Here is a 24262-nt window from a genome sequence, read left to right on the forward strand (position 1 = left end):
ACACTGGCTCCCCGCCTCTGCCCGTTCCCTCGAGCCACGACTCAGCGTCTCCGGCAGGTGACATGACGTTATCCTTTCGGATAATAACTAGAGGGCAGGACAGTGGAGCGTGGAGATGACTCCCAATCTGTGATCACGACACTGCTGCTTCTGCTGTCTGCAGCAGAAAGTGGGGACGGGCTGGGCCAAACACACTGCGCCCTTCCCCACCCACCCCAGCTGCTGACGGCAACTGGTGTCCCAGGCCAGGCTGGGTATCAAATGGTGTCCCAGGCCTTACCAGCAGCCACGGGGCTGCCTGGAGTCTATACTTAGCAACCTGTGCCGGCTGACACTGAAGGCCATCCCCCTAGCCGTGGCCGGTCAGGTGGGCCGTGGAAATGCCATGGGCTTCACAGCCTGTGTGTGGACCGCGTGCCGCGAGAACCTGTGGCAGCTCAGGACGGAACTCGGGCGAAGGCCTGGGCTGAAGGAAGACAGACGCAAGCCCGTACTTGGTGTCTCCGTCTAGCATTCTGTCCAGTCCTAGAGCGCAGCACGGGTCAGTCACGGCAGTAACCGTCTCAATCAGTGCAGCCAGCACGCAAGGTCCATCGGCCGAACCTGGATTTCTGGTGCATATGCGCAGAGGTGTCCGCCAGCTTCCCTGGCTGGGGCTTAATTCAAGGGCCAGGATCCTTCCCCACAGATGCTTGCCTGGGAACTGGTCCCACCAGAGAGGCCAGAGGTGGACCCCCAGAACCGTGTGGATGGCGACGTGGGACGCTGTACACCCCTCTGTGGCCAGGGCTCAGTGGGAGGGCTAGGACAGAAGAGGCAGAGGAGCTAGGGGTTCCTATGGCAGCCCAGGCCGGGAGCCCCCATGCCTGCAGTTGGCAAAGGAGAACCTGATGGAGGTTCCTTCCTGCCTCCTCACCACCGCTGACGCTGAGGGAGAGGGAGGGGTGAGACTTGGATAATAATAGTTGGATATTCTGGGAGGCACAGGAGGGGCTAAGGCAGTAGGGGCCTGGGTCAGGCGCCTCCTGGGGTTTCCATGGAGATCAGCGGACAGCTTGGGGATACTGGCTTTGTCTGTGGACCAGTCCTGGACCTAGTCACTATCCCAGCCCTAGAAAATGAGAAAAAGCCCCTCCTGGGAGAAGTTAGCCCCTCCCGGGAGGGCTTCTCTCTACCACCTCCCAGATAGCTGACCAGTACAGCAAAAAAAGGATCAGACTTGGTCCTTGGAACCCTCTTGACCTTGGGTTAGTTCCTGCCCCTTCACTGGGCTTCAGTTTCATCATTTATAAAATGAGTGGGTTTGGCTAGATCAGATCAGTGGCTCTTGACCCTGGTGGCACCCTGGAATTACCTGGGAGGCTTTAAAAAATGATCCTGATGCCCAGGCCCCACCTCAGACCAATCAAATCAAAATTTCTGGGGGTGAGGACCATGCAGGCAAGAAGGCTGCAGCGCCTTAAGTCTGGCTAAAGTAGCCCAGGGCAGAAAGGGTCTGAGAAGGCAGACCTGTCCTCTCATGAGCCCACACTCCTTCAACCCAACCCTAGCCTAGCTCAAGCTCATAGATGTCCCAGGAGATATGCTCTCCTGTACACTGCTGCCTCCCTCCCTCCTAGGCAGGGTAGTGGCTCACAGAGCGGGGAGCCTGGTGGATCCTTCAGGGAGTGGCTGTCTCTGGCCTACGCATTAGTATGTCTGGGCTTAAAAGCCTCAGAAAGTGGTGTGGAGGTGGAGGGATGCAGGAGAAGGGGATCAAGAAAGGGTGAGTGATGAGCATTTATTACTCATCTCCTGGGTGCCAGGCACTCTGTTAGATGAACTATAGAGGTCAGCACATGTAGTCCTCATAACAGCCTGAGATGGATGATAAGGCTCAGAGAGGGTGGGTAACTTGCTCAAGGCCACACAGCCTGATTGATGATGCTGAGACACGGCCACTTCTGCCTCTTCACATCCAGCTGACTCTGCCTGCACTGCTGCCCACTTCTTTGCTCTATAAAGTGAGATCTTTTTCCCAGGCCAGAGTCTACCTGGCATCACAGGTCACATCTGGCTTTCCAGACTCCACGCTGTGCCCTATTCCTATGCCCAGCTGGGGTGAGCTCCAGCTGCGGGGTTAAAAGCAGCTGCAGGAGGCCTCCCAGTGGGTCTTCTCTCTACATTCCTTTTCAATCCCCTCAGTGGGCCTGCCAGGCCCCCTCAGCCCCCCTCCTGTCCTCTGGAGGAGGCGGGTGCTCTCCAACTCTGCCTGGGACCAGGTCTCCAGCTTCTGGTAGCATCTGCTCTCACCACAGCCACCATCATCACCCCAGGGGGCTGGGCCCACCCTCCGGGAAAGCCTGTCTTGTGGCTGCCTCCCAGGTCCCATTCTTCCTCCCATAAATCCCGAGGTACCCCGTGCAGGAATTGGCACACTTTTTCTGAACAGTCCAGAGAGTGAGTATTTTCAGCTTTGCAGGCCATATGGTCTCTGTCACAACTACTCAATTCTGCCATCAGGGCACCAAAACAGCCACAGACAATATGGCAACAAATGGTTGTGGCTTTGTGCCAATGAAACCTTAAGTATGCACGCAGAACCTTGAATTTCATATCATTTTCACATGGCGAGAAATAGCCTTGTTTTGCTTTGTTTTGTTTCTCCTACCAGCTGAAAATGTGAAAACCATATTTTAGTTCGAAAGGCTGTGTAAAAACCAGTGGTGGGCTGGATTTGGCCCATAGGCTGTAGCCTAGCAACCCCTGACCTCGTGGGTCATTCGGCCATGCAACAAACACACGTTAACTATGTTGGCCTCCATCCCCCGGTGGCCCTGGGTCTCGCTGCTCCTTCCTGTCTGCCTCCCCCTGTGCTGACGTGTCTTCTCCTCATCCAATCCCAGCACACAATCAGCAGAAGGGGAACACAGCGGGAGGCAAGGCAGGCCCACATCTGCCATCTAGGCAGCCTACATTTTGTCACCTTTCTCTGTGTCATCAACACACATTTCCAAAACTGCTCCTCCTGGATGCTGTTTGAAGATGGCCAGATGACCAGGATTAGAGAAACATACACACACCAGACACCCCCCCCCCAGGTTTGGGGCTGTGTGCTCCCCCCAATACACGCTACTCCCAAAATGGACAGAGGAGACGGGTGGGCTTCTGTAGCAGGGGGTTCTCTACCCCCAGGATGCTTGCTCACTGTGGGAAAGAACCCACTAGACTCTCCACTGGACTCCACAGTAAAACTCAAACCAAAAATGGAATACTCTAAAACAAACAAGAGAATATTCCAACGAAAGACTGGGGTCCGGGTAGGAAGGGGGATGGTTTGACGGCAGCCAAAGAGCTACACTAGCCCTTGGGTGACACTTGGCTTCTAGGGAACAGGCAGGTGGGGAGTCCCTCCCTGTACGAGCAGGGCAGTGTGGAGGGGCCAGAGCTGGGGAAGCTGGAGGGGTCAGGGGCCTGTCACCACCTCAGCCCTGCTCCAAGGCAGCAGCTTCCCCAGACCTGCAGGCCCTCGTGGCGTCCCTTGTTGATACAGCAGGTGGACGAGCAGGGGGGCAGTGGGCCGGCAGCTGGGTGAAGGGGAGGGTCTCCGGAGCGGGGTGGTGAGCGTGCAATGGACCACCCCAACGGGGACAACTTTGGAGACGTGAAGCAGGAGAGCTGTGAGGAACCGCCCAGGACGACAGCCCCGGCGAACCGGGACGCCCAGTGATCCTCTGCAGAGGGTGCAGGGAGCAGGGTCCGGTTTGAAACGCACCCCCCCCAGCTCTCGTGGGGGTAAAGGCACCGACAGAAATAAGCAGGGGCTCTCAGGTGTGACCGTGTCTGCGGCGGGCTTCGTTGCTGTCTCCTGCCTCCAGTTCTCCCCTGGACAAACGTACCAGTCAAGTGAGGATTCCCAGAAAGTCTACTCTGTCTCCTCCACATCCACAGCCCGAGAGCTCTGAGTGCAGCCAGTCAGGCCACCCCTGCCCCGCCCCGCGGCAGAGCACCTAGACTGGCGAACGGGCCTCAGGGCACAGCGACTTCACTCGGGGCCCTGGCACATGCCTGGCCCCGGCAGTGGTCTGGTGGGCCCTCCCGCAGGGCCAGGAGACAAATCGCAGACCCCTCCACCAGAGGGGCGCGTCCCCGTGTTCGGCGCACTGTCTGTCCTTTGGGGCTGTTTATCAGTCTGTCTGTCCAGGGCGGGGAGGGGGGGATGAGCCAGGCTATGGGACATGAGCCCAGAGCTGGAGACCTGAGAGGCAGGCTACTTGGCTGAGGACAGGGGCCCATTGTTTCAGAGCTGTCCCACAATGGCCAAGCGGGAGACTGAGATCTCTCGGGAGACCCTGGAGGGAGGCAGCCCCTCTCTGTAGTTTTCCAGAAACCCTGTAAACAACTCCTGCCCCATCGCAGCAACGGAGCCAGGACTCAAGCCAAGGAGGCCATCGCCAGAGCCACCAGAGGCTGAGGGCATGAAGGGGCCAACGGGTATTCACGAGGCTGGTGAAGAAAGAAGGAGAAAAACCCTTTCTCTGCCAAGGTCAATGGCAGAATTCAAAGGACCCTTAGAGACATTCTAGTCCAACACTCATTTTACAAAGGAGGAAACCGAGGCCCAGAGAGGGGAGGGGACCTGCCTGGGTCACCCAGAACAACAGCACCAGGATCAAGGCCCTGGTGACCTTGACCAACACCGGGGACAAACACCAGGAGGTACCGCCCCCTGGGAGAGCTCACCATTTTCCACGGTGGGCCTTCCTTACCCAGATGTAAAGCTGTCATTCCTTTACAGGTTTTCTGAGCTGCTCTAAGAGGTGAGCCAAAGGGAAGACTTCCCTGAGGTCTGCCCTGAGGATCTTTCCCGAAGGTGCTGGCCTAAGGGACACCATGCCACGCGCTAACCTCATGGCTCCAGAGCCCTCTGGAATCTGGAGGCAGTGGGGTTCTGGGCTCATGGCCTCACCCGGAGCCTGGCAAGTCCCTAATGTCTTGGTGACTCAAAAGATGGCGGGTGGGCAGAAATCCTCGGCTCCATGTTCTCCCCCACCCCGACCCGTGCCCACTTCAGTGACACATCTTTCTTATTTTTGTAAAGAAGAAGCAAATCGCACATCACCAGCTACACCCAAATACCCAGGTTCTGAGCTGAGCACTAAGACCCACCCGGGGCTGTGGCACATTGATTCTCACTCGGCTTCTTGACATGCTTCCCCTTTTCACAACCAACCTCATCACAAATTAACAGCTCCTGGTACTATGGCCATTTGCGAAGTGGCTTGGCCACAACTGCTTAATTGCTAAGGGAAGTGAGGTTCAGAGAGATTAGGTTACTCACCTAAGACACAGCAAGTGAGCGATGGAGGCTAGATTGGACCCTGGTCCATGTACCTCCAAAGCTAGCACTCACAGCCTCTATAGGGCTTGGCCCCCCTTATCTGGTTGACCAGAAGCACTGAGACAGGGCCGGGCCTGCCCATACAACGCTGGTTTCTTAAGCTCCTGGCAGAAGAAGTAGGCTCAAAACAAGTGTGTGCCCTGTTCCAACCAAGAGCACGAACGGGCCCAAAACCATTCACTAGAAGGGGAAGATCTATTTCGGTAAGATTCCGACGGGTCCCCACCAGCCACCTAACGGCCAAAAAAGAAAGGGAATGAAATAATGAAGTGGAAGGCATCTGCTACCCCAATATGCTGATTTCTCCAGATGTGTTCTATAGACAGCAAAGCACGGACCCGGAGCCCAGCCAAACACACTCCTTCCAGGCTCTCACGCAGAGGCCACCTGATCCCAGGCCCCAGTGCCTACCTCGCAACCCTCCAGCCCGCGCTGGTCCAGGCTTTGTGCTCCGCGCAGCAGCACGGGTGCTGGGGTGCCCGTGTTCCTTGTAGCCTTGGCCATCACCCAGCTCCACAGGCAATGCATGACGAGGGGCCCGAGCCCAGGGTCCCTGGCTGCCCTGCTCCCTGCTGCGGCGTCCCAGGGAAGGAGGGAGGGAGGGGAGTTTCTGTTTTCATGACTGTAGTGAACAGTCACTACAGCCAAAAATAGTCTGTGCCGGGGAGCTGGGGAGTCAGCACATACCTCCCGAAGCAGGTGCTGGGTGTGAGACACGGAGGCTCCAGTGGGCCTCGCTGCAGGGGGCCGGGTATGGGGCAGGGGGCCAGGCACCCAGGGTATCTGGGATACCAGGCTGCAGAGAGGTGTCCCCTGCCTCACTGCCCCCCTCCGAAGAGTCTGACCTGAGTCAACAAGGAGCACGATCACCTCCCTCCTCCCGGTGAATCATCTGGGGAAACCCCACCGCCGCATAAACTCCAATTGCTTCCAATGCCCCTGCTGCTCTCACAGATTTGGGGTTGGGTGGTTTAGACACCCAAAGGAAGAGCCGTACAAACTACCAGCTATCAAAACACATAGAAGGGACTTCACTGGCTGCACGGTGGTTGGGAATCTGTCTGCCAGCGCAGGGGACACGGGTTCGGGTCCTGGTCCGGGAAGGTCCCACATGCCGCGGAGCAACTAAGCCTGTGTGCCACAACTACTGAGCCCGCGAGCCACAACTACTGAAGCCCACGAGCCACAACTACTGAGCTCGCGTGCCTAGAGCTCGTGCTCTGCAACAAGAGAAGCCACCGCAGTGAGAGGCCCGCACACCGCAACGAAGAGTAACCCCTGCTCTCCGCGACTAGAGAAAGCCCGCGCACAGCAGTGAAGACCCAACGCAGCCAAAGATAAAATAAATTTAAAAATATATACTTAAAAACCAAAAACTCATAGAACTGTACACCAAAAATAGTGAACTTGACTATGTGTAGTTGGAAAAAAGAAATGTACAAAGTTATATGGCTGGCTAGCAGTGGCTGGCGGGGTTGTGGGGGTGGGTTATTTTCTTTTTTGAGCTTTTCTATATTTTCAAAATTTCCTACAATGAACACTTGTAATTAGCTTTAGAAAATGTTACTAATGTTGTTTAAAAGATGCTCAGGCATCACAGAGGGAATATACAACCATGGTCCCATCCATGAGAATTTAAAGTGTGTGTGTTGTGACCCCAACTTTGGAGCCAGACTTCCTGGGTATGAATCCTGGCTCCCCCACCTACCATCTAGGTCACCTCGGATAAGTGACACTGTCAGTTTCTCTATCTCTATCCTATACTGGGGATAAAAGCATTGCCTCCTGCTACAGACTAAACACTTGTGTTCTCCCCAAAATTAGTACGTTGAAACCTAATCCTAATGTGATGATATTAGTGGAGCCTTTGGGATGTCATGAGTGTGGAGCCCTTAGGATGGGATTAGTGCCCTGATTATAAAAGAGACACCAGAGGGCTGTCTGGTCCCTTCTGCCATGTGAAGAGACAGCAGAAAGACGGTCATCTATGAACCAGGAAGTGGATCTTCACCAGACACTGAATCTGCTGGCACCTTGATCTTGGACTTCTTTCTCAGTTGCCAGAACGATGAGAAATAAATTTCTGTTGTTTTTAAGCTACCTAGCCCACTGTACGGTATTTCTGTTACAGCAGCCAGAATGGAATGGAATAAGACATCTCCCCAGCAGGTTATCAGGAGGACTGAACGAGATGCTCCATGTAAAGCTCACAGCTTAGTCCCAGGCACACTGGGAACACTCACTAAAGAATCACAGCATAAATTCACGAATAAATGACATTTAAAAAAGAAGAAAAAGGAAAGAAAAATCAACCAACAAAGGCCAACTGGAAGGAAATGCACCACAATGTTTCCATCATTTCCTCTTAGTAGTAAGATTATGAGGTAAACCATCAATAAACAGCAGTATTGTTTTCTTTAATTTCTATACTTTTCACATTTTGAAAAGGAACATACATATAAATTACTGGGTATTAAGAAAAAAAATTTAAAACACCCTGAAAAGCCAAGAAGCAATCATTACCTCTGTGCAGGATTACAGATGACCTATTTTCTTTGCTTTTCTATACTTTCTATAATAAATATTTATTACTATCATAGTGAAGAAAATGAGAAGTGTTATTAAAAACAAAAACTGAAGAATAGACTCACCTATTATATCCCAGAAACATGATCTCTGCAGAACCCCTGCCAGGGTCTGGGCCTTTGACGAACCACCTCTGAGCCTGAGGCCCTTTGCCTCCTACACAGACAGAGGAGTTCTGCTCACTGTTGGGAAAGGTGGGCACAACGGTCACTGCAAGGTCCCCCCCAGGGGAAAGCCAGGTGACCCATCCCAATGGAGAGCCCCTGGTGAGGGTGGGGTATGGGGGGCTACAGTAGCAACAGTTATTGTTATCTAAGGGAGTGAGAGTGTGTGTCTGTGCATCCTTCTGTCAGTGGGGCTCTCTTTCCTCCAAGACCCAATTCCCAAGTGTAGGTGGCCCTGACCCTTCAGGCTCCCCACCTTTCTGCCAAATGGCTGAACCTAAGACCTAGTTTGGGCCAACTGGAGTTCTCTGTCTTGTTAGCTCTGTGATTGGTTCTGATATGAGCACATGACCAAAGCCAAGCCAATCAGAGCCTTCCCTGGGATTTTTCAGCTACAGTTCTAGGGTAAGAAGCTCTCAATAGGAAACACCACTACTATGCTGAAAGAAAGTGAAGCTTAGCTGCTTGTGCCCTTCATGACTGCCATGCGGAGTGGGCCTGTCCGAGAAGTGAGCTCTAATAGCATCATCCGAGCCCCTGCATCCAGACTTCCCTGGACTTTTATTACCTAAGCTGATAAAAGCCTGTTTTCTTTAAGCCAGTTTATATTGGAACTTGCTACAGAAGAGTTCTAACTAGAAGTAGGAGAACATAATAGCTTTTACTTAGCAAGTGCTTACTAAGTTCCCTGGTACCATGTCATCCTCCACCTATTTATCCACCCATCCATCCATCCATCCGTCCAATCAATAGACAGTTACTGAATAGCAAGAGTGGGCCAGGCACCTTACTCAGCACAGGGGATACAGCGGCGAACAAAAAATATAGTCTCTTTCCTTAGGGAGCTTATATCCTATTAGGAAACAATAAAAAACAAATTCAAAAGTAACTAAAATACATAATTGAGATTTGTGAATAAGTGCTAAAAGGAAACAGCATACTGAGACAAAGTGTTGGGTATGGCTGGGGGGCGGCGGCGGGGGGCGGGGGCATCTAATTTTAGACAGGATGGCTTCTCTGAAGAGCTGACTCTTAAGCTCCTGTCAGGGGATGACAAGGTGCTAGCCATGAGTATAGAAATTTCCAGGCAGAGGAAACAGAATACACAAAGGCCCTGGGCTATGACAGGAAACAACCAGACCTGTCCTAACATGAGGGGAAGAGTGAGGAGGGGCAGGAGGCCACACAGAAGGAGGCAGATGCCAAATACTCCAGAGCCTTGAAGGTAATGGTGAGGAGGAGTCTGGATTGTATGCTGAGAGCAACAAGACACCAGTGAAGGACTGTACTCAGGAAAGTGAGGTGGTTGGATTGGGGTTTTAAGAAGAATCACTCTTGGCTCAGGAACAATGAAATGGAGGGAAGGGCAAGAGTGATACAAAGAGTGATGTAGGTGCTACTGCACAACTCCATGCAGTAGCTAGGACTAGGGAGGTGGCGGCGGTGAAAAAGAAACATAGATGGATTGGGGATATATACTTGGAAATAGAGCTGGTGAGGTTTGCTAGTCAATTGAATGTCGAGGTGGAGGAAGCAGAAGGAATCAGAAATGACTCCTCAGTTTCTAGCTAGAGCAGCTGACAGATGAGTTAACAGGCTCAGAGAGGTAAGGGACTTATCCAAGGTCACACCACTGGCAAGTGGCAGAGTTAAGCTTATGTCCGCCTCCCAACAGCAGGGTCTGGGCTGTCTAATTCCAGAGGTCACGCTCTTAAGCGATCTTTCTTTCTAATCTTGCTGCCTGTCCAAAGGCATATAGCTGGAAGCAAGGACCACTTAAATTTATGTGCTGATTTTTTTTTTTTAAAAAGAAGAGTAATGAGAGAAGAGACTTTTTGCTTTAAGATAATTAAAACAGTGTGGTGTTGACACAAGAATTTCCCAATATCTAGCTGGGCAGATCTGTTCTAGAGCAATTTTGCCTTTGAGGCAGTCCCTGGAGAAGGTGGACAGCTGACAGCCCAGGAGCTAGTGGCCCCAGAGGAGGCGACAGGCACACAGTCCTGCTCAAGTCCAGCCCGTTGCCAGTGGAAACCAGAGGCAGCTCAGGAACCCCAGGCCACAGCAGGCCATCGGCAGCCCCCAAAGTCCTCCCCAGAGACCCTTGCAATTCAACCTTCACTAGCTCAGATGAGAGAGTTCCTGAGACCTAAGAGATCAAAACTCTTTGGATAATCTTATTTAGATTCAGTCATTCAACAAGAACACCTATTACATGCCAGGCCTGGCGATAGAGCAGTGAACAAGACAGCCAGGTCCCTGCCCACATGGGACTTTTCGGCCTCGTCAGTTTTCACTGGGCTTGGCAGCCCAGAAATCTAAAGGATTGAAGAGATGGGCTTACCATTCAAAAATGCCAACCAGTACGGGCTAAGGAGAGCAGTCATCTCATGATTTTTCAGATTTCTAGGAATCAGGCACTCCTCCTCACTCAAAGCTTAAAAGAGGGCACTTTGGTTCACGATCAGAAAAATAAATCACTTCATCAATGGGAGAGAGTGATGTCTGCAAGTCCTGTAAGGACAGGAACTCACAGGCAATGCCTAGAGCAGCATCTGGCACACAACAGGAGGTAAGTGCACGTTCACTGGGCGAACGCATGATTGGACAAATAGGAGAAAACGTGAGCACGCCCTCAGCTCTGTGTGTCCCCCCCCCCCCCCATGTTTCATCCTGTCCTCCCTCGGACGTCAGTCTGCTTTGCCCCGTGGTTATTTGGAGACGTGTACATCCCACCACCCTGTAAGCCCTCCAGGGCAGACTGCACTCTGCTCGTCAATGAATCCCCTGTGGTAATCAACCTGGGTACCTGGCACAAGGTGAGTGATCATTGGATGTAGAAGAAATGGATGGAAAGAAAAGAAAGGAGGGGATTGAGGAAAGGAGGGAGGATAGAGGGAGGGAGGAAGAGAAAGGAAAAATGGGGGAGGGGAGAAAGGCTGGAGAAAAGAAAAGAAAGAAAGAGATTGAGAGAGAGGGAGAGGGGAGAGGGAGGAAGATTGGAAGAAATAAAGATGAATTCAATTGCACAACTACATACAATAGCCCCAGGCTGAGCTATTCTGGGTAAGACATCAGATGACAAAAATCTGTCAGGGGAAGGAAGCCTGGATTTGGAGTCACAGGAACGTGAGTTTGAATCCTGACCTGCCTATCGGCTCGCTGTGTGACACTAACATGTCACTCAACACCTCTGAGCCTCGGTTTGCTCAGCTATAAGGTGGGGATCATAGTGTTTCTCCCGCGGCCCCCACCCCCCACCCAAGGTATAAGGATTAAAGAGGATGGTATCTATAAAATGCTGCCTTGTAGTTTGCCCTCTTCCTCCCATATCCCGACTTTAGGTCTTCTCCCGACTGGTTGGGTGATGTCCACAGGCCAGTCCACCACGCAGGCCTCCACCTCCCAGCCGCACTGGGCTGGTACTGAGGTCAGCGCCCAAGATCTCAATTCCTCAGTATGGCGGCAGCCCCAGGCCGGTGGGGCTGATTGTTGGCCTGGATCCCTGCCCGGGACTGGGTGAGGGTGTGTGCTGCATTCCGAGGAGGCTCCCAGATGCCAAAGAGCAAGGCGGTGAGGATGGCGGGGCCTCTGGCTCCCAAAGGGAGAGGGTGGGGACGGGAAGAGGGATGTGAGGAGCCGCTAGGAGCGAGGGTGGCAGGATTCATGTCTATTAAAGCTGAACCCGGGAGCCAAATACCTGTTCACTCTTCTGGTCTAATCTTAACGCAGCCTCCCTCTCCACAAGGCCTACATCCCGGGGCCCACAGAGCTAGAGCCACTCCCAGCCAATGGGAAACCAAGACTGTGGCAGAGGGCAGACAGCTTTCTTCCCCATCCCCAGGAAAAGGCCTGACTTTACACATGGGAATGCACGGGCGGAGGAAAGGGGAAAGAGAAACCTGCCTCGTCGGGGCCACCACAAAAACCCCTTACCAGACCCACCTGCATCTTCAGTTCAAAACACGCCACCAACAAGACCTTATCCGGGGAGCCTGTGGCCCGTGGAATCCAGCCTCTGCATCACCCACGCTCCCTGCTAGCACTGATCCCAGCCAGCGCTTGCCCTTCCTTTAACAACTACCAACAGGGAAATTGCTGTAGAAAAAAAAATGGCTCCATGCCAGCAGGCTCTGAAATCATTTCCCCAGCTGCAGCCAGAACATGAAGCTGTGATTTTTCGTTTTTAACCTATAGATGGGGAAGGGGGTGGAAATAGTCACAGTGTGTGACTCTAGATGCCCGGGGAAGGGGCCCCGCCTCTAAACTCAGTCTCCTGCTCACTCCCTCGTCCCGAAGGCCCCCCAACCGTCCAGACCGGCTCCCCACTCCTCACCAGCCAGGGGCACTGTCTCACCTTCCACCCACCCCACCCCTCAGCCCCGATGAATCCAGCCTTCTCACTAGGAGGAGTTCTACTTTCCTTCAAACAATCCTAATGTTCTCTGTCTTCCTCTCTCATGCACACACTCTTCCATGATCTCCCAGATAAAACCCCAACCCCTACGCTCCACTCAGGGAGAGATCCACGAACCAACCCTGTTTCCTCCCCGATCTCCTCCCGGACCAGCCCTTTGCAAACACTTCCTGTGAGGACGGCACCAGCTTTCCGAGACCCAGACCCCAGGGTCTTCACGGTTCCTGTTCCCTCCCTCCGTCTAGTGTGTCCTTCCCCTTCCCGCCAGGCTAGCCCCCGGCTTGCACCCACGGTGGGTGTGCCCGCTTGCTTCCACAGACCCCAGGCTGGCTTCCGTCCGGGCGCTCGGTGCCAGCTGTTGATCGTGCATCTCCCCCCAGCCTGAGAGCTCCTGGCACTGGGGAAAGAGTGTTTTAGCATCCCGGCTCTCAGCACACGGCCCCACTAGCACGGCCTCCAGACCTGTGCTGCCCAAATCACAGCAACTGCCAAATGGCTATTTAAATTAAAATTCAATATGATAGAAACAAATTTTAATTTCACTTTCTCCGTCGCACTACACATATTTCAAGTGTCCCCTGCCGGGTCACATGTGGCTGGTGGCTATCACACTGCAAAGGGCAGAATAGAATGTTTCTAGCATCATAGAAAGTTCTATTGGACAGTGTCACTCTAGACAAAGGACTGATGGTTGGGTGAATACAGGAAGGCATCTCCAGAGCTGCCTGTCTCCAGCACCCACAGAGGAGGGAGAAGAGGATTCGGTGGTCACACAGGTCAGAGTGCCTGCAGCAGGCTCTGGAGCCGCAGAGGGCTGAGATGTGTCCCCAGTGGGAAGAGGAGGAAGGGTGCAGAGTCCCTTCGTCCACGCCAGAAACCCAGAAGTGCCACACCGCCCTGCGGCCACTTCCACGTCCGTCCCCTCTCTTCATCCAGCAGGAGGACATTCTTTCCAGGAAACTGTATGGCCACAAACTGGTGACCACAATCTAAGGACAAAGCTGAAATACTATTTAGATAACCCTAGAGGCCCAGATCCTGGGAAGGCGATTTTGAAAAGGAAGGAGGAGGTTATACATGGATACACGGCTACACACACGTATGGTGCAGGTATTTTCCTGGGGGAAAAATTAGAGCCCCAGTCACGAAGCCATGAAGCCTCAAGATCAGCAGAGAACTCAAAGAGGCTGAAGAGACAAGTCCCATCACACAAAGACCATCCCCAGAGGCCTCGGGTAGCAGCCCTGGGGCAAATCATCTTGGGGGCATTCACTGCACCAATGCACCCCCATAGCTCAGCACAAGGAAATTGCCAGACTTCATGGAGTTTGATCCCTTCCCCAAAAAGCCAGACAGAAAAAGGACAGGTAGAGACCCCGTTTTCAAGTCTGGCACCCCCAGCCTCCATCCCACTGTGACTTTCGCTCATTCCTCAGTCGCTTTTCACCAGCAAATATCTGCCAGGGCTTCCCATACGCCAGGTGCCATGCTGCTGGGCACCTGGCTTCTTCTGGGCATGAGCTGATGCCTTCTGTGTGGGCCTCTATGTGCACACGTGGGCACCCCTCCAACACAGCCATTCCTAAGATATCACAGAGAAATCCAATCTCTTCCTACTCTATTGCTAAAGAAGAATGAGGTGCGTTTGCATGGACTAACCCAGAGGTGAGATTCAGACTAAAAACCCACAGGATGGTATATATTCTATGATCCCATTTTAGCATCTTAAAAAAAAAAAAAGAAAGAAAAGGAAATTTGGATGTGAATAAAAACAATGTGGTACCCTGGATTGGAACCTAGAACAGGAAGAGGACAATAATAGAAAACCTGGTGAAATCCAAATAGAGTCCGGAGTTTAATTAGTAGTCATGTACCAATGCCATGTTCTGAGTTTCCACGAATGTACCCTGGTAACGTATGATGGGGGAAGCTGGGTACATACAGGAACTCTGCACTCTCTGCAACTTTTCTGTAAATCTAAAACTATTCCAAAATAAAACATTTATTTAAGAAAATAAACAATGATTTCAATGACATTCAGAAGTCAAAGGATTCTGTCTCTGAGGTCAGCTTTGGAAAAGCGTGGGGCTTTCATGCTGTTTGGAACTTTGGCTTCTGAAATTTGCACCTATTCTAGAACCAATTCTGGCTGAAAGCTAGCAGGGTAGGGTGGGTGCCAGTCAGAGTCCACACAACTGCCGGGGTTAAGAAACAGAACAAGACAGGCCAACGCCCCAGGGCTGGCCTAGGTCCGGAGCTACTCTAACTCTGTCCCCGCCCCGCCACGGCAAGGAGAAACTCTAAGGAACGCAGCGAGTGAAGGCAGCTCCTCCCCGGTCAGAAGGGGCTGGGATTTCTAAAGGAAACAGCCTTCTTTCCAACCTTCAGGACACTCTGGCCCATAGCCCAAGAACTGACATGACATCTGGGGGGAAGAAAAAGACTGATCTTGAGAAGAAGGGTCTGGGGAGTCTGGGGGAAGATGGAGTGACACCCGGCCAGTGTTTCCTTGTTGTTCTTAAAACCCAGGCAGCCTGGCCTGCCCTCCTCCTGCTCCCCAGCCCCTCTGGCCTCATTTCCTCCAGCCCACCGGTGATGGTGAGATGGCAGTAGGAGGCCAATGGCGCTAAGGATGACCATGTGTGGCCCCTGGGACCAGCAGGAGGTGGGAGGCGGACACTGGGCCCGGCTCCAGTTGGTCCCATGTGCTGCCTTCTGTCTTAAGCCCTCGGCCAACTCCCACTCTGCCTCTTGATTCAGAAAACTGCCCCCCAGCCGGCCCCTGTTTCCATCCACCCCCCTGATGGCTGTTTACAGCTGCCTGCTGTACAAGCCTCCAACAGTCTGTGTTGGGTCTGACGCTCACTCAGGAATAATGGCGGCTGAGAATGGGGTGAGGAAACTGCCTTAATTTTTTCCCTCTTCCACCCCAGCGAACACCACAGTGCCTCGAAGTGCTTGACCCTCACAATGGCCTCAGCGAACACATGGCACATGGGTTACTCCCCCATTTTACAGAGAAGGAAACTGAGGCTTAGGGAGGTTAAGGGTTTGGCCAGGTTCCCAGAGCCGGGCCAAGAACCCAGGCATTTCTAAGAGGCAGGAGAGAGACGTGGCAGAGGGCGAGGACTCAGTGCATCCACAGCACTTGTACTACACGCCAGGTGTGCTCTCTATATGTCAGCTTTGAGGCAAAATGAGCAGGAGACCCTGAGGGGTCCCAGGAGCCCCCTCGTCATGGTGCAGACCCATAAACAGCCTACAGAGGCCTCCCAGCAAGAGACTGGTCAGGCGTTTGGAAGCACAACCCCTTAATAAATGGAAGGTGGTCCGTATGTCAGAAGGGCTCCCTGGGGCTCCGGCCTTCCTGGAGAAGGCCCCCTCCTCTGGGAGCACCAACTCTCCCAGGGGTCTTTCCAGAGGCTGACTCATGGGCAGCCGGGCATCACTGGGCAGATGGATCTTTGGGGCTATAGTCCCAAGGGTGGTCTATCTTACAGGCTTGAAAAGCCAGACCCTGGAATCAGCTGTGTCACCACCCACTGAGGACCAAACCCTTGACTCAGGGGACATCCACCATGTCATGATGAGATCCACCCTTCCTCCTTTCTTCTCAAACAGTCATCACTTCAGGCCCAATACTCAAAGGGGATTCTGTGATCAACAACCAGAGCAGGCAGGTCCCTGTCTCCCAGAGCCTGTACTCCAGCGGGAGAGAGGAGACGGACCACCAGCAACAAATAAGTTACACAAACTCCAGAAAGTGATCGGTGTCCTTGAGAAAATCAGCCAAGGTGCATTGGTCGAAAATGAAAGATAGGAGTGACCTTTAGGTCGCATCATCAGGGAAGACTGCCTGGAGGAAGTGACAATAGACCTGACACTAGAATGATGTCCACGGGATCAGCCTAGGAAAGAGCACTCCAGAGAGCAGGAGAGTGGGTGCAAAGGTCAAACCAGAGGGAGCGAAGGGGAGGGTGAGCGAGATGAGGCCAGAGAGAGGCGGGCAGAGGTCAAAGCGTGTGAGGCGTCTCGTGTTTATTCAGAAAGAAGTGGGGGGGCTTCCCTGGTGGCGCAGTGGTTGAGAATCCGCCTGCCGATGCAGGGGACACGGGTTCGTGCCCTGGTCCGGGAAGATCCCACATGCCGCGGAGCAACTAAGCCCGTGAGCCATGGCTGCTAGGCCTGCGCGTCCGGAGCCTGCGCTCCGCAACGGGAGAGGCCACAGCAGTTAGAGGCCCGCATACCGCAAAAAAAAAAAAAAAAAAAAAAAAAGAAGTGGGAAGCAATGGAAAGTGACGTGAGCCAATTTACGTTTCCTCGCGGGCACTCTGGCTGCTGTGTGGAAAATGCAATGAAGCAGGTGAATGATAAATCAGGGAGACAGCTCCAGAGCTGCTGCAGGAGTTTGGGCAAGAGAGGATGGGGGCCTGCACCATGGTAGTGGGGGAAGGGAGACATGGAGGGAGGTGGGCGGGTCTGCAGTATGTCTTGGGGCAAGAGTCACTGAGCAACTGGAGACACTCGTGCAGTCTCACCCCGAGCCCGCCATCCCCACACAGCTCTCTGCTCAGACTCTGCCCCAGTGCTCCATGCCAGGTAGCATCCTGGCTCCCAAATACACCTGCTCTTGGGCTCTCCTGCCTGTCTGGCCACTGAGCACAAAGGAGCTCGCCCCTCATTTACCACCCAGTTCTGATTATCACGCATGACTTTGTGATTCAAACATCCCCTGACTCAGGATCTGCTTTACCTCCGGGCCCGGCTGGGAGACCCCTGTACCGGCTGCCACCAGAGTGCTCCTCAGAGGCCAAAAAAGCCTCCGTAGCCAGCCTTCGTGGTACTGGCTTCTGCCTTGGGCACAGCTGGCTCCTGTGTCAAAGACTGACATGGGTGGGGCTGGGTCTCCTGCACACTTCGCATCTCTGGAGATCTGAGGGAAACCCCTTGAGGAGCAAAGCCATCTGCCAGCGATGTCTCAGGCCCAAGACAGGAAGTGAGAAGGCACAGTTTGGAGTCCAGCAGGCCCAGGTCTGAACCTCAAGTCTGTCCCTGTTACTAGCTCTGGGACCGTCATAGAGCCCCTCGGCCACTCTGAACCCGGTGGTCCTCACAGCCAAGTAGGGATAACACTGATGAGATGCTGGGCAAGTCACTGCCCTCGTGAGGCTCCAGTATCTCCAACTTAAGCTACAGACATGCGTGTGAGGGGAAACGGCTTCATCCTGAGATTTTAGGGAGGAGTGGGGAGCCCCTAGAGAAATTTTAGGGGTTGGCCTGGGGAGCTGGAGGGACCATTCAGTTCTTCCTAGTCTCCAAGCCCATGATTTTAAATCTGTCACCCTGGATCAACCATTATATGTTTGGATCTCCTTCCTGTATGGCAGAAAACTGTTAGGCAGGTGGGGATGGGTGGGTGGGGCGACAGATGGAGAGATGTAGAGAGGTGAAGTTCATTATACATATTATGCGTTGTTATATGTATGCATTACACATATTATGTGTTACACGTACACGGAACTGTTAATAATGCCCAAGGTACCTCCAGCTCACAAAACCGTTTCCCTTAACCTTCACGTGGACCAACTCTTTTCTGCCAGTTTCTTTTTTTCTTTTTTTTTTTAAAATTTTATTTATTTATTTATTTATTTTTGGCTGCCTTGGTCTTCGTTGCCGCGAGTGGGCTTTCTCTAGCTGTGGCGAGCGGGGGCTACTCTTCCTTGCGGTGTGCGGGCTTCTCATTGCAGTGGCTTCTCTTGTTGCGGAGCACAGGCTCTAGGTGCAGAGGCTTCAGTAGTTGCAGCACACAGGCTCAGTAGTTGTGGCTCACGGGCTCTAGAGCGCAGGATTAGTAGCTGTGGCTCACGGGCTTAGTTGCTCCGCAGCACGTGGGATCTTCCCAGACCAGGGCTTGAACCCGTGTCTCCTGCACTGGCAGGCAGATTCTTAATGACTGTGCCACCAGGGAAGCCCCTCTGCCAGTTTCTTAAAAGCTGGCATACGTCACAAATATGAGGGCCACTGGGGCCGGGGCCAGGGCTGGGAGCATGTAAGGTGCTGAGAGCTCCCCTGTGGGTCCCCACGATTCATTCCTATCTTCTTCCACCCCCTTCCCAAACCTTTTATGCTCATGTCACCTCCTGTCCTGGAATCTCTCCTAGGGAGAATTCTTAAATACACAAATAGCTTCCTAAATAATACTAACCACCATGTTATATATAATAGTCAACAACTGGAATTAACCTCTGCCTGGTAAACTACAGCACATACGCTTCAACATTATGCATCCACTTAAAAAAAGGCTGGGGGTTACTAAGTGTGAAAAAACAGGCTGGTTAGCAGGTCAAATGATAAGAGCAAAATAAAAAATTGTTTATTCAGGATGGTTTAAACCAGTGTTGCCCTAGAGAAATATAATGCGAGCCACACACTTAAATTTTAATTTTTGAGCAGCCACATTTAGAAAAGTAAATATCTATGAAATTAATTTTAATCACATTTTATTTAGCTTAATATATCCAAAATAGTGTCATCTCAACAGATTAAAATTTTAAAGTTGTTAACATTTCTCTTTCTTTTTTCTGTATCAGGTCTTCATTCAGCACATCTTTGAACTTATATCTTTGAAATCACTGTGGACTTGCAACATTCAAGGTCACAATATTAGCTACCTTACTAGACAGCACAGGTCTAACCCACTAGAGATTTTTTAAAGACTTAACTATTAGGGTAAAAAAAAAAAAAAAAAAAAAGACTAGAAGGAAAAATCAAAATCTTAATGATCACAGATTTTTCTCTGTGTAGTGGGAATACGTATATGATTTTCCCCCTCCCTTTTCTGTTTTCCAAAGTGTAAATGAATGAAGTAAAAAATGAATTCATATTACTTTTAAAACAATAGCTAGGGTCCATCTTTTTAATTTTAGGAGAGAAATAAAGGATTTAGAAGACCTGGCTGGGTGAATCACGCCTGCCAAGCATTGATTTATTGATGCCCCGTGAGAGCTGTCCTGGACCCCTGACACTCTCCATGCAAACTGGTTGATTAGTTAGTGGGTAGGTGGGTGGGGAGGTTGGACGGATGGCAAGAGAGAACAAAGGAAGGAAAAGAATATATTACTGCAGTTACAGGAGAAAACTAAACTCAGACCCTTGCTTCCAAATTCCCAAGCTATCATCTACTAGCTGTATGATTTTAAACAAGTTATTTGACCCTTCTGTGCTTTGATTTTCTCAAGTATAAAACGGCAATAATGATAGTAGCTCCTTCACAGGGTTTTGTGAGAATGAAGTGAGATTCTCTGCACAGAGTGTTTAACACAGTGTCTGTTGCACAGCTGACGTTTCCAGAAATGTCGGCTGCTGTCCTCATGGCGAACCTATGAGTGGTGTGGTCAGGCTGTCTGGCTCATAAAGCGACGGCACCCAGGACACATACTAGAGCCACGTGTACCCTGAGGCCCTCCTGTTGCTGCCATCCCACCCCCCCCCCCCATCCCTTTCCTGAGTATAGAGCACTAGCCACAGTAGAGCTGGTCCTCGGGTTGGTGCGTGGTCCCTCTGCTTGACTAACCCCCCCATGCCCCACGCCCAGACCCCAATCCCCACAGCCCGGCCCACGTACCTGTACCACCTCCGGCCTCACGTTAAAGGTGTACAGCCAGTCGCTGAAGTGAGGGTAGCTGTTGAGCTCCGGGGTCCTCTCGCTGGGAGCCACGCTCAGCTTGCACTGCCGCTGCTTGCAGATGTACCGGACCAGCTTTGCCTGTGGCAAGTCCAGGAAAGAAAAGTGGGTTCATTCCGGGCACGTGTACATGGCAGCCCCGAGCACGATATGGGGAGCTCTGGCAAACACGAGCCATGTGGTAAGGACAGGGGCCTGCCAGGTGCCCCCTCTGCTGCCATGGAAACAGTGTGAAGCAGGAAACCCTAGAGAACCACCCATCACCCGTTACCCCACCCGAGGCTGGCTGGCACGGCCTCCCCCTCGGGACCACGCTCTTTGAAGAGTAACTGTCGAGACTGGGCAGAAGACGGAACGGGGTTAAACGGAAGAGGGGCTTCCTGCTTGGGGGAAGGGGAAGAGGAGGGGCGCATCAGCGACGGACGATGTAGAAGACATGGGAGTTTGGGGAGGATGAGTAACCTTCCACTTAGGCTGCTTCCAGCCTAGAATCAGATTGTCTGGGCTGGGGTCTGAGGGCTCAGACACACCCTAGCCCTGTGACCCTGGACAAGCTACTTAACACCCTGCCCCCAGGAAAGTCTCAGTTTCCTTCTCCAGAAAATGGGGGTAACAATAGAACCTCCCTCTCTGGGGGGCAGAGAAGAAATGAAGCACTCAGTGTGTGCCTGGCACATAGCACACACACCGTGAGTGCTGGCCAAGCCTGTGGGCTGTGGCATGGCTGGCAAAGGTCCCTGACTTGGGTCCACCAAGACCCATCCCTGAAATGTATGCAAATTTCAGACATGTGAATCTGTGCATTTTCCAGGGAAGCGCGTCCACAGCTTTCAAAAGACTCTCAAAAGGCTAAAACTTCAAAAAACTAAGGGTAAATTAAAGTCAGACTGGTATTCTCTTTGACAAACGCTGGGCCCCGACCAACCGGGTGCTGACGGATGCAGAGGGGCAAGACCTGCAGCGCGGGTGCAGCGGGGGCTGATGTAAGGAGGAGTGGACTTGAACAGATGGAAATGAGCGCACAACCCAAAGAGGACCAGGCTCGGCTGAGACCCAGCGACCCAGGCACCCGTTGAGAGCTTCCCCCAAAGGCAGGCACCACCTTCAAAGTCTTGGACAAAGGAACCCTGCCATTGGAGCCACTTCCCAGGACCTGCTGCCCCCTTCAGGGTTTTTGCCCTTGTTAATTCATTCCTTTTTCTTTCATCTGTAAATATCTCAGTATATTTTCCCTAAAGAGTAAGGATTCTTTTTGTTAGCACAGTTGCGATGCTAAAAAATAATTACTGATATTTAATAATTTAAAACTTCAAATACTTAGAAAGCCTCCCAATTTCAAACAGGAGCTCTCGACCACTTTTGGGACCATGGACCTCTTTGGCGGTCTGGGGAGGTCCCTGGTCCCTTTCTAAGAATAATGCTTTAAAATCCATAAAACAGAACATTTAGGATTACAAATGAAATCAATTCTATTTAAATATACTTATCAAAATATTACTTAAAATTGTGATAGAGTACTATAAGCTTCTTTATTAAAGCATCAAACAGGGCTTCCCTGGTGGCGCAGTGGTTGAGAATCCGCCTGCCGATGCAGGGGACACGGGTTCGTGCCCCGGTCCGGGAAGATCCCACATGCCGCGGAGCGGCTGGGCCCGTGAGCCATGGCCGCTGAGCCTGCGCGTCCGGAGCCTGTGCTCCGCAACGGGAGAGGCCGCAACAGTGAGAGGCCCGCGTACCGCAAAAAAAAAAAAAAAAAAAAAAAAAAAAGCATCAAACAATATCTAGCAACGGGTCTCATACCTTTGAAGTTGTGACAAGTGTATAAACTGCTTTTTCAGATAGCCCCACAACTGTCATGTGACATGAAAACAGCTGTGATTTCTACTGGTGACCGAGCCGCACATATTTGCTAAGATGGCTGAGCCTTGTGGCCTCCATTCAAATTGAACAACATACTAAATTTCAGATAAGGTTAATGAAAAAAAAAGAAGGTACAATTCTTTTCCCCTCCAAATTCATGGACCCCCTGAATTCTATCCACAGACCCCAGTTAAAGAACCCGTATGGCTAGAGGGGTATGAGGTGTGAAATGAGACCCATAATGACAACAAAACCATTGTTTCTACATCAGTCTTTCTGAAGTTTCCCCCAGAAATGTATCTGGTCCCAGGCTCACAATCTGCTAGACTCGGGGGGCACGGGCCCTCTCCCGCAGCCCTGAGCTCTGTTAAGTCCTGCTATCTAGGGAGCTCAGTGGTAAGTGGGGACAATTGCTAGAGAGGAAACACTGAGTCAGAACAAAAATAATTCCACTCATTGTACCGTTTTGATGTTTAGTGAAACCTAGACAAAGGCAAACCCGATGGCAGTCCTGCACCACATGCCCTTCAGGTACCCAGAGCACACACTGCTAATTGAACATTCTCTGCTGAGGCTTTCTACCTGTGAGCAGACATTGCTTATGGAACGCTCTCTGCCGAGGCTGGCAACTCCGGGTTGCCACACAAGAAGTGTACTATGTGCTGTCCTATTATGGAACCTAGGCCCCTGGGAACATCTGTAGAGCATAAAGCTAACAAATGTGAAGACACAAGTGCTGCTTTCATTCTACGGGGCTAAGCAGAGGCACTCATGTCCCACTCTGACCCATCTCTCCCAACGTGACCAGAGGCCAATTCCAAGTTCAGGGCTTCAACTTTCTCTTCCAGGCTCATCCTCTCTCCACCCAACCTGGGTGCTCCAGGGATTCCACAAATACCTTCTGTACTTCCCTACTCCCAGGCCTCTGCTCAAACTGTTTTGGCAGGAAATCCTTCCCTCCTCCAGCCACAGTGTCCTTGGCCTGGGCAAGACCTCCTGGGCTAATTAGAATCCCTCATCTCCCCTTCCGAGTACACTGTCTACACCTCTCTGGTAGCGCCTATCACAGAGGGGTTCATGTCTGAACTTCTGCCTGGGTCTCCCCCAACAGATGTGAGCTCCCAGGGCAGTGGACACAGCACAGGCTTCGGAGTTGAACAGAATCTGCGTTCAAATCTAGTTTCCGCCATTTAACAGCCATGTGACCTCGGGGAAGTGCATTGACATCTCTGAGTGTTGGTTCTCTCATCTGTACAACAGCAAGGATTATACCAGCTTGCAGTTGGTTGGGAGGGCTGAATTATAGTACGGAAACCACCCCCAAAGACTAGGTTCGTCCCCCATTATTCCACATCAGGGCAGGGACCGTGCCCACCTCATCTGACTGTCCCCACACGCCTATTACTGCATCTGGCACGTAACGCGTGCTCAAAGATGCCTGGGGAAGGAAGGAGGGAAGAAAACACAGGGGCCTTATCCCCACATTGAAAGGTTTCTCACAGCCAGGGCTTCCTTCCACTCCAAACTGCTCTCAAACCACAGCGTCAAATTGCTGACCAAAGACAAGGCAATAAATCAATTAACTGTGCAAAGTCAAAACCATTCTTTTCTGCATGAACCAAAGAGCTCAGGCTGTTGGCACTAACATCAGCAGCAAAGAGGGCGGACCGTCAACAGCCTGAGTGTTTCGAGGGCTGCACCCCTAGGAGCCAATTAATAACCCATCCATTCTGCTAAGACTTTGGCCATCACAGGTCAACATCAAGATCAGCCAACCTGGCCTTGACAACGAGCCAGTATCTGGGGGCTTTATCGCATTCAGCCCTGCCAACATGTCCTGCCCTTTTCAGCCTCAAGGCCCTTGGCCCTTGGCCCTCTACCAGGAAGGCTCATTCCAATGACCTCTCAGCCTCCACAACTCAGCTTAGATATCCCATTCCTCCAGGAAGACTTCACCAAGCCCTTCAGCCCTTCTCCTGCATCAGATCACACAGCGCAGTTCTAATATTTTACTTGTCTGCTTCCTTCTTTAGACAGGAAACTCCCTGAAGCCAGGGGCCTGGTCTGTGGTCTTGATCACCTGATCACCACTAGATCCCCAGGAGCCAGCACAGCACCTGGCATGTGGTCTGCTACTGTAAAACCTTAGTTGAATGAATGGACAAATAAAC

General features: G+C 51.9%; 1 protein-coding gene across 3 annotated transcripts in view; it reads right to left on the reverse strand.

Annotated features, from left to right (window-relative positions):
- KSR1 (kinase suppressor of ras 1) overlaps nt 1-24262 on the reverse strand; it is a 148341-nt gene that overhangs the window by 44598 nt on the left and 79481 nt on the right. For all 3 annotated transcript variants that reach the window (XM_059047916.2, XM_059047915.2, XM_059047917.2), the window contains exon 2: nt 20172-20312. In XM_059047916.2, the coding sequence (XP_058903899.1) occupies nt 20172-20312 (141 nt within the window). The remainder of the gene's footprint in view (nt 1-20171; nt 20313-24262) is intronic.

Source organism: Kogia breviceps, chromosome 19 (genome assembly GCF_026419965.1).
Source record: "Kogia breviceps isolate mKogBre1 chromosome 19, mKogBre1 haplotype 1, whole genome shotgun sequence".
Taxonomy (NCBI): domain Eukaryota; kingdom Metazoa; phylum Chordata; class Mammalia; order Artiodactyla; family Physeteridae; genus Kogia; species Kogia breviceps.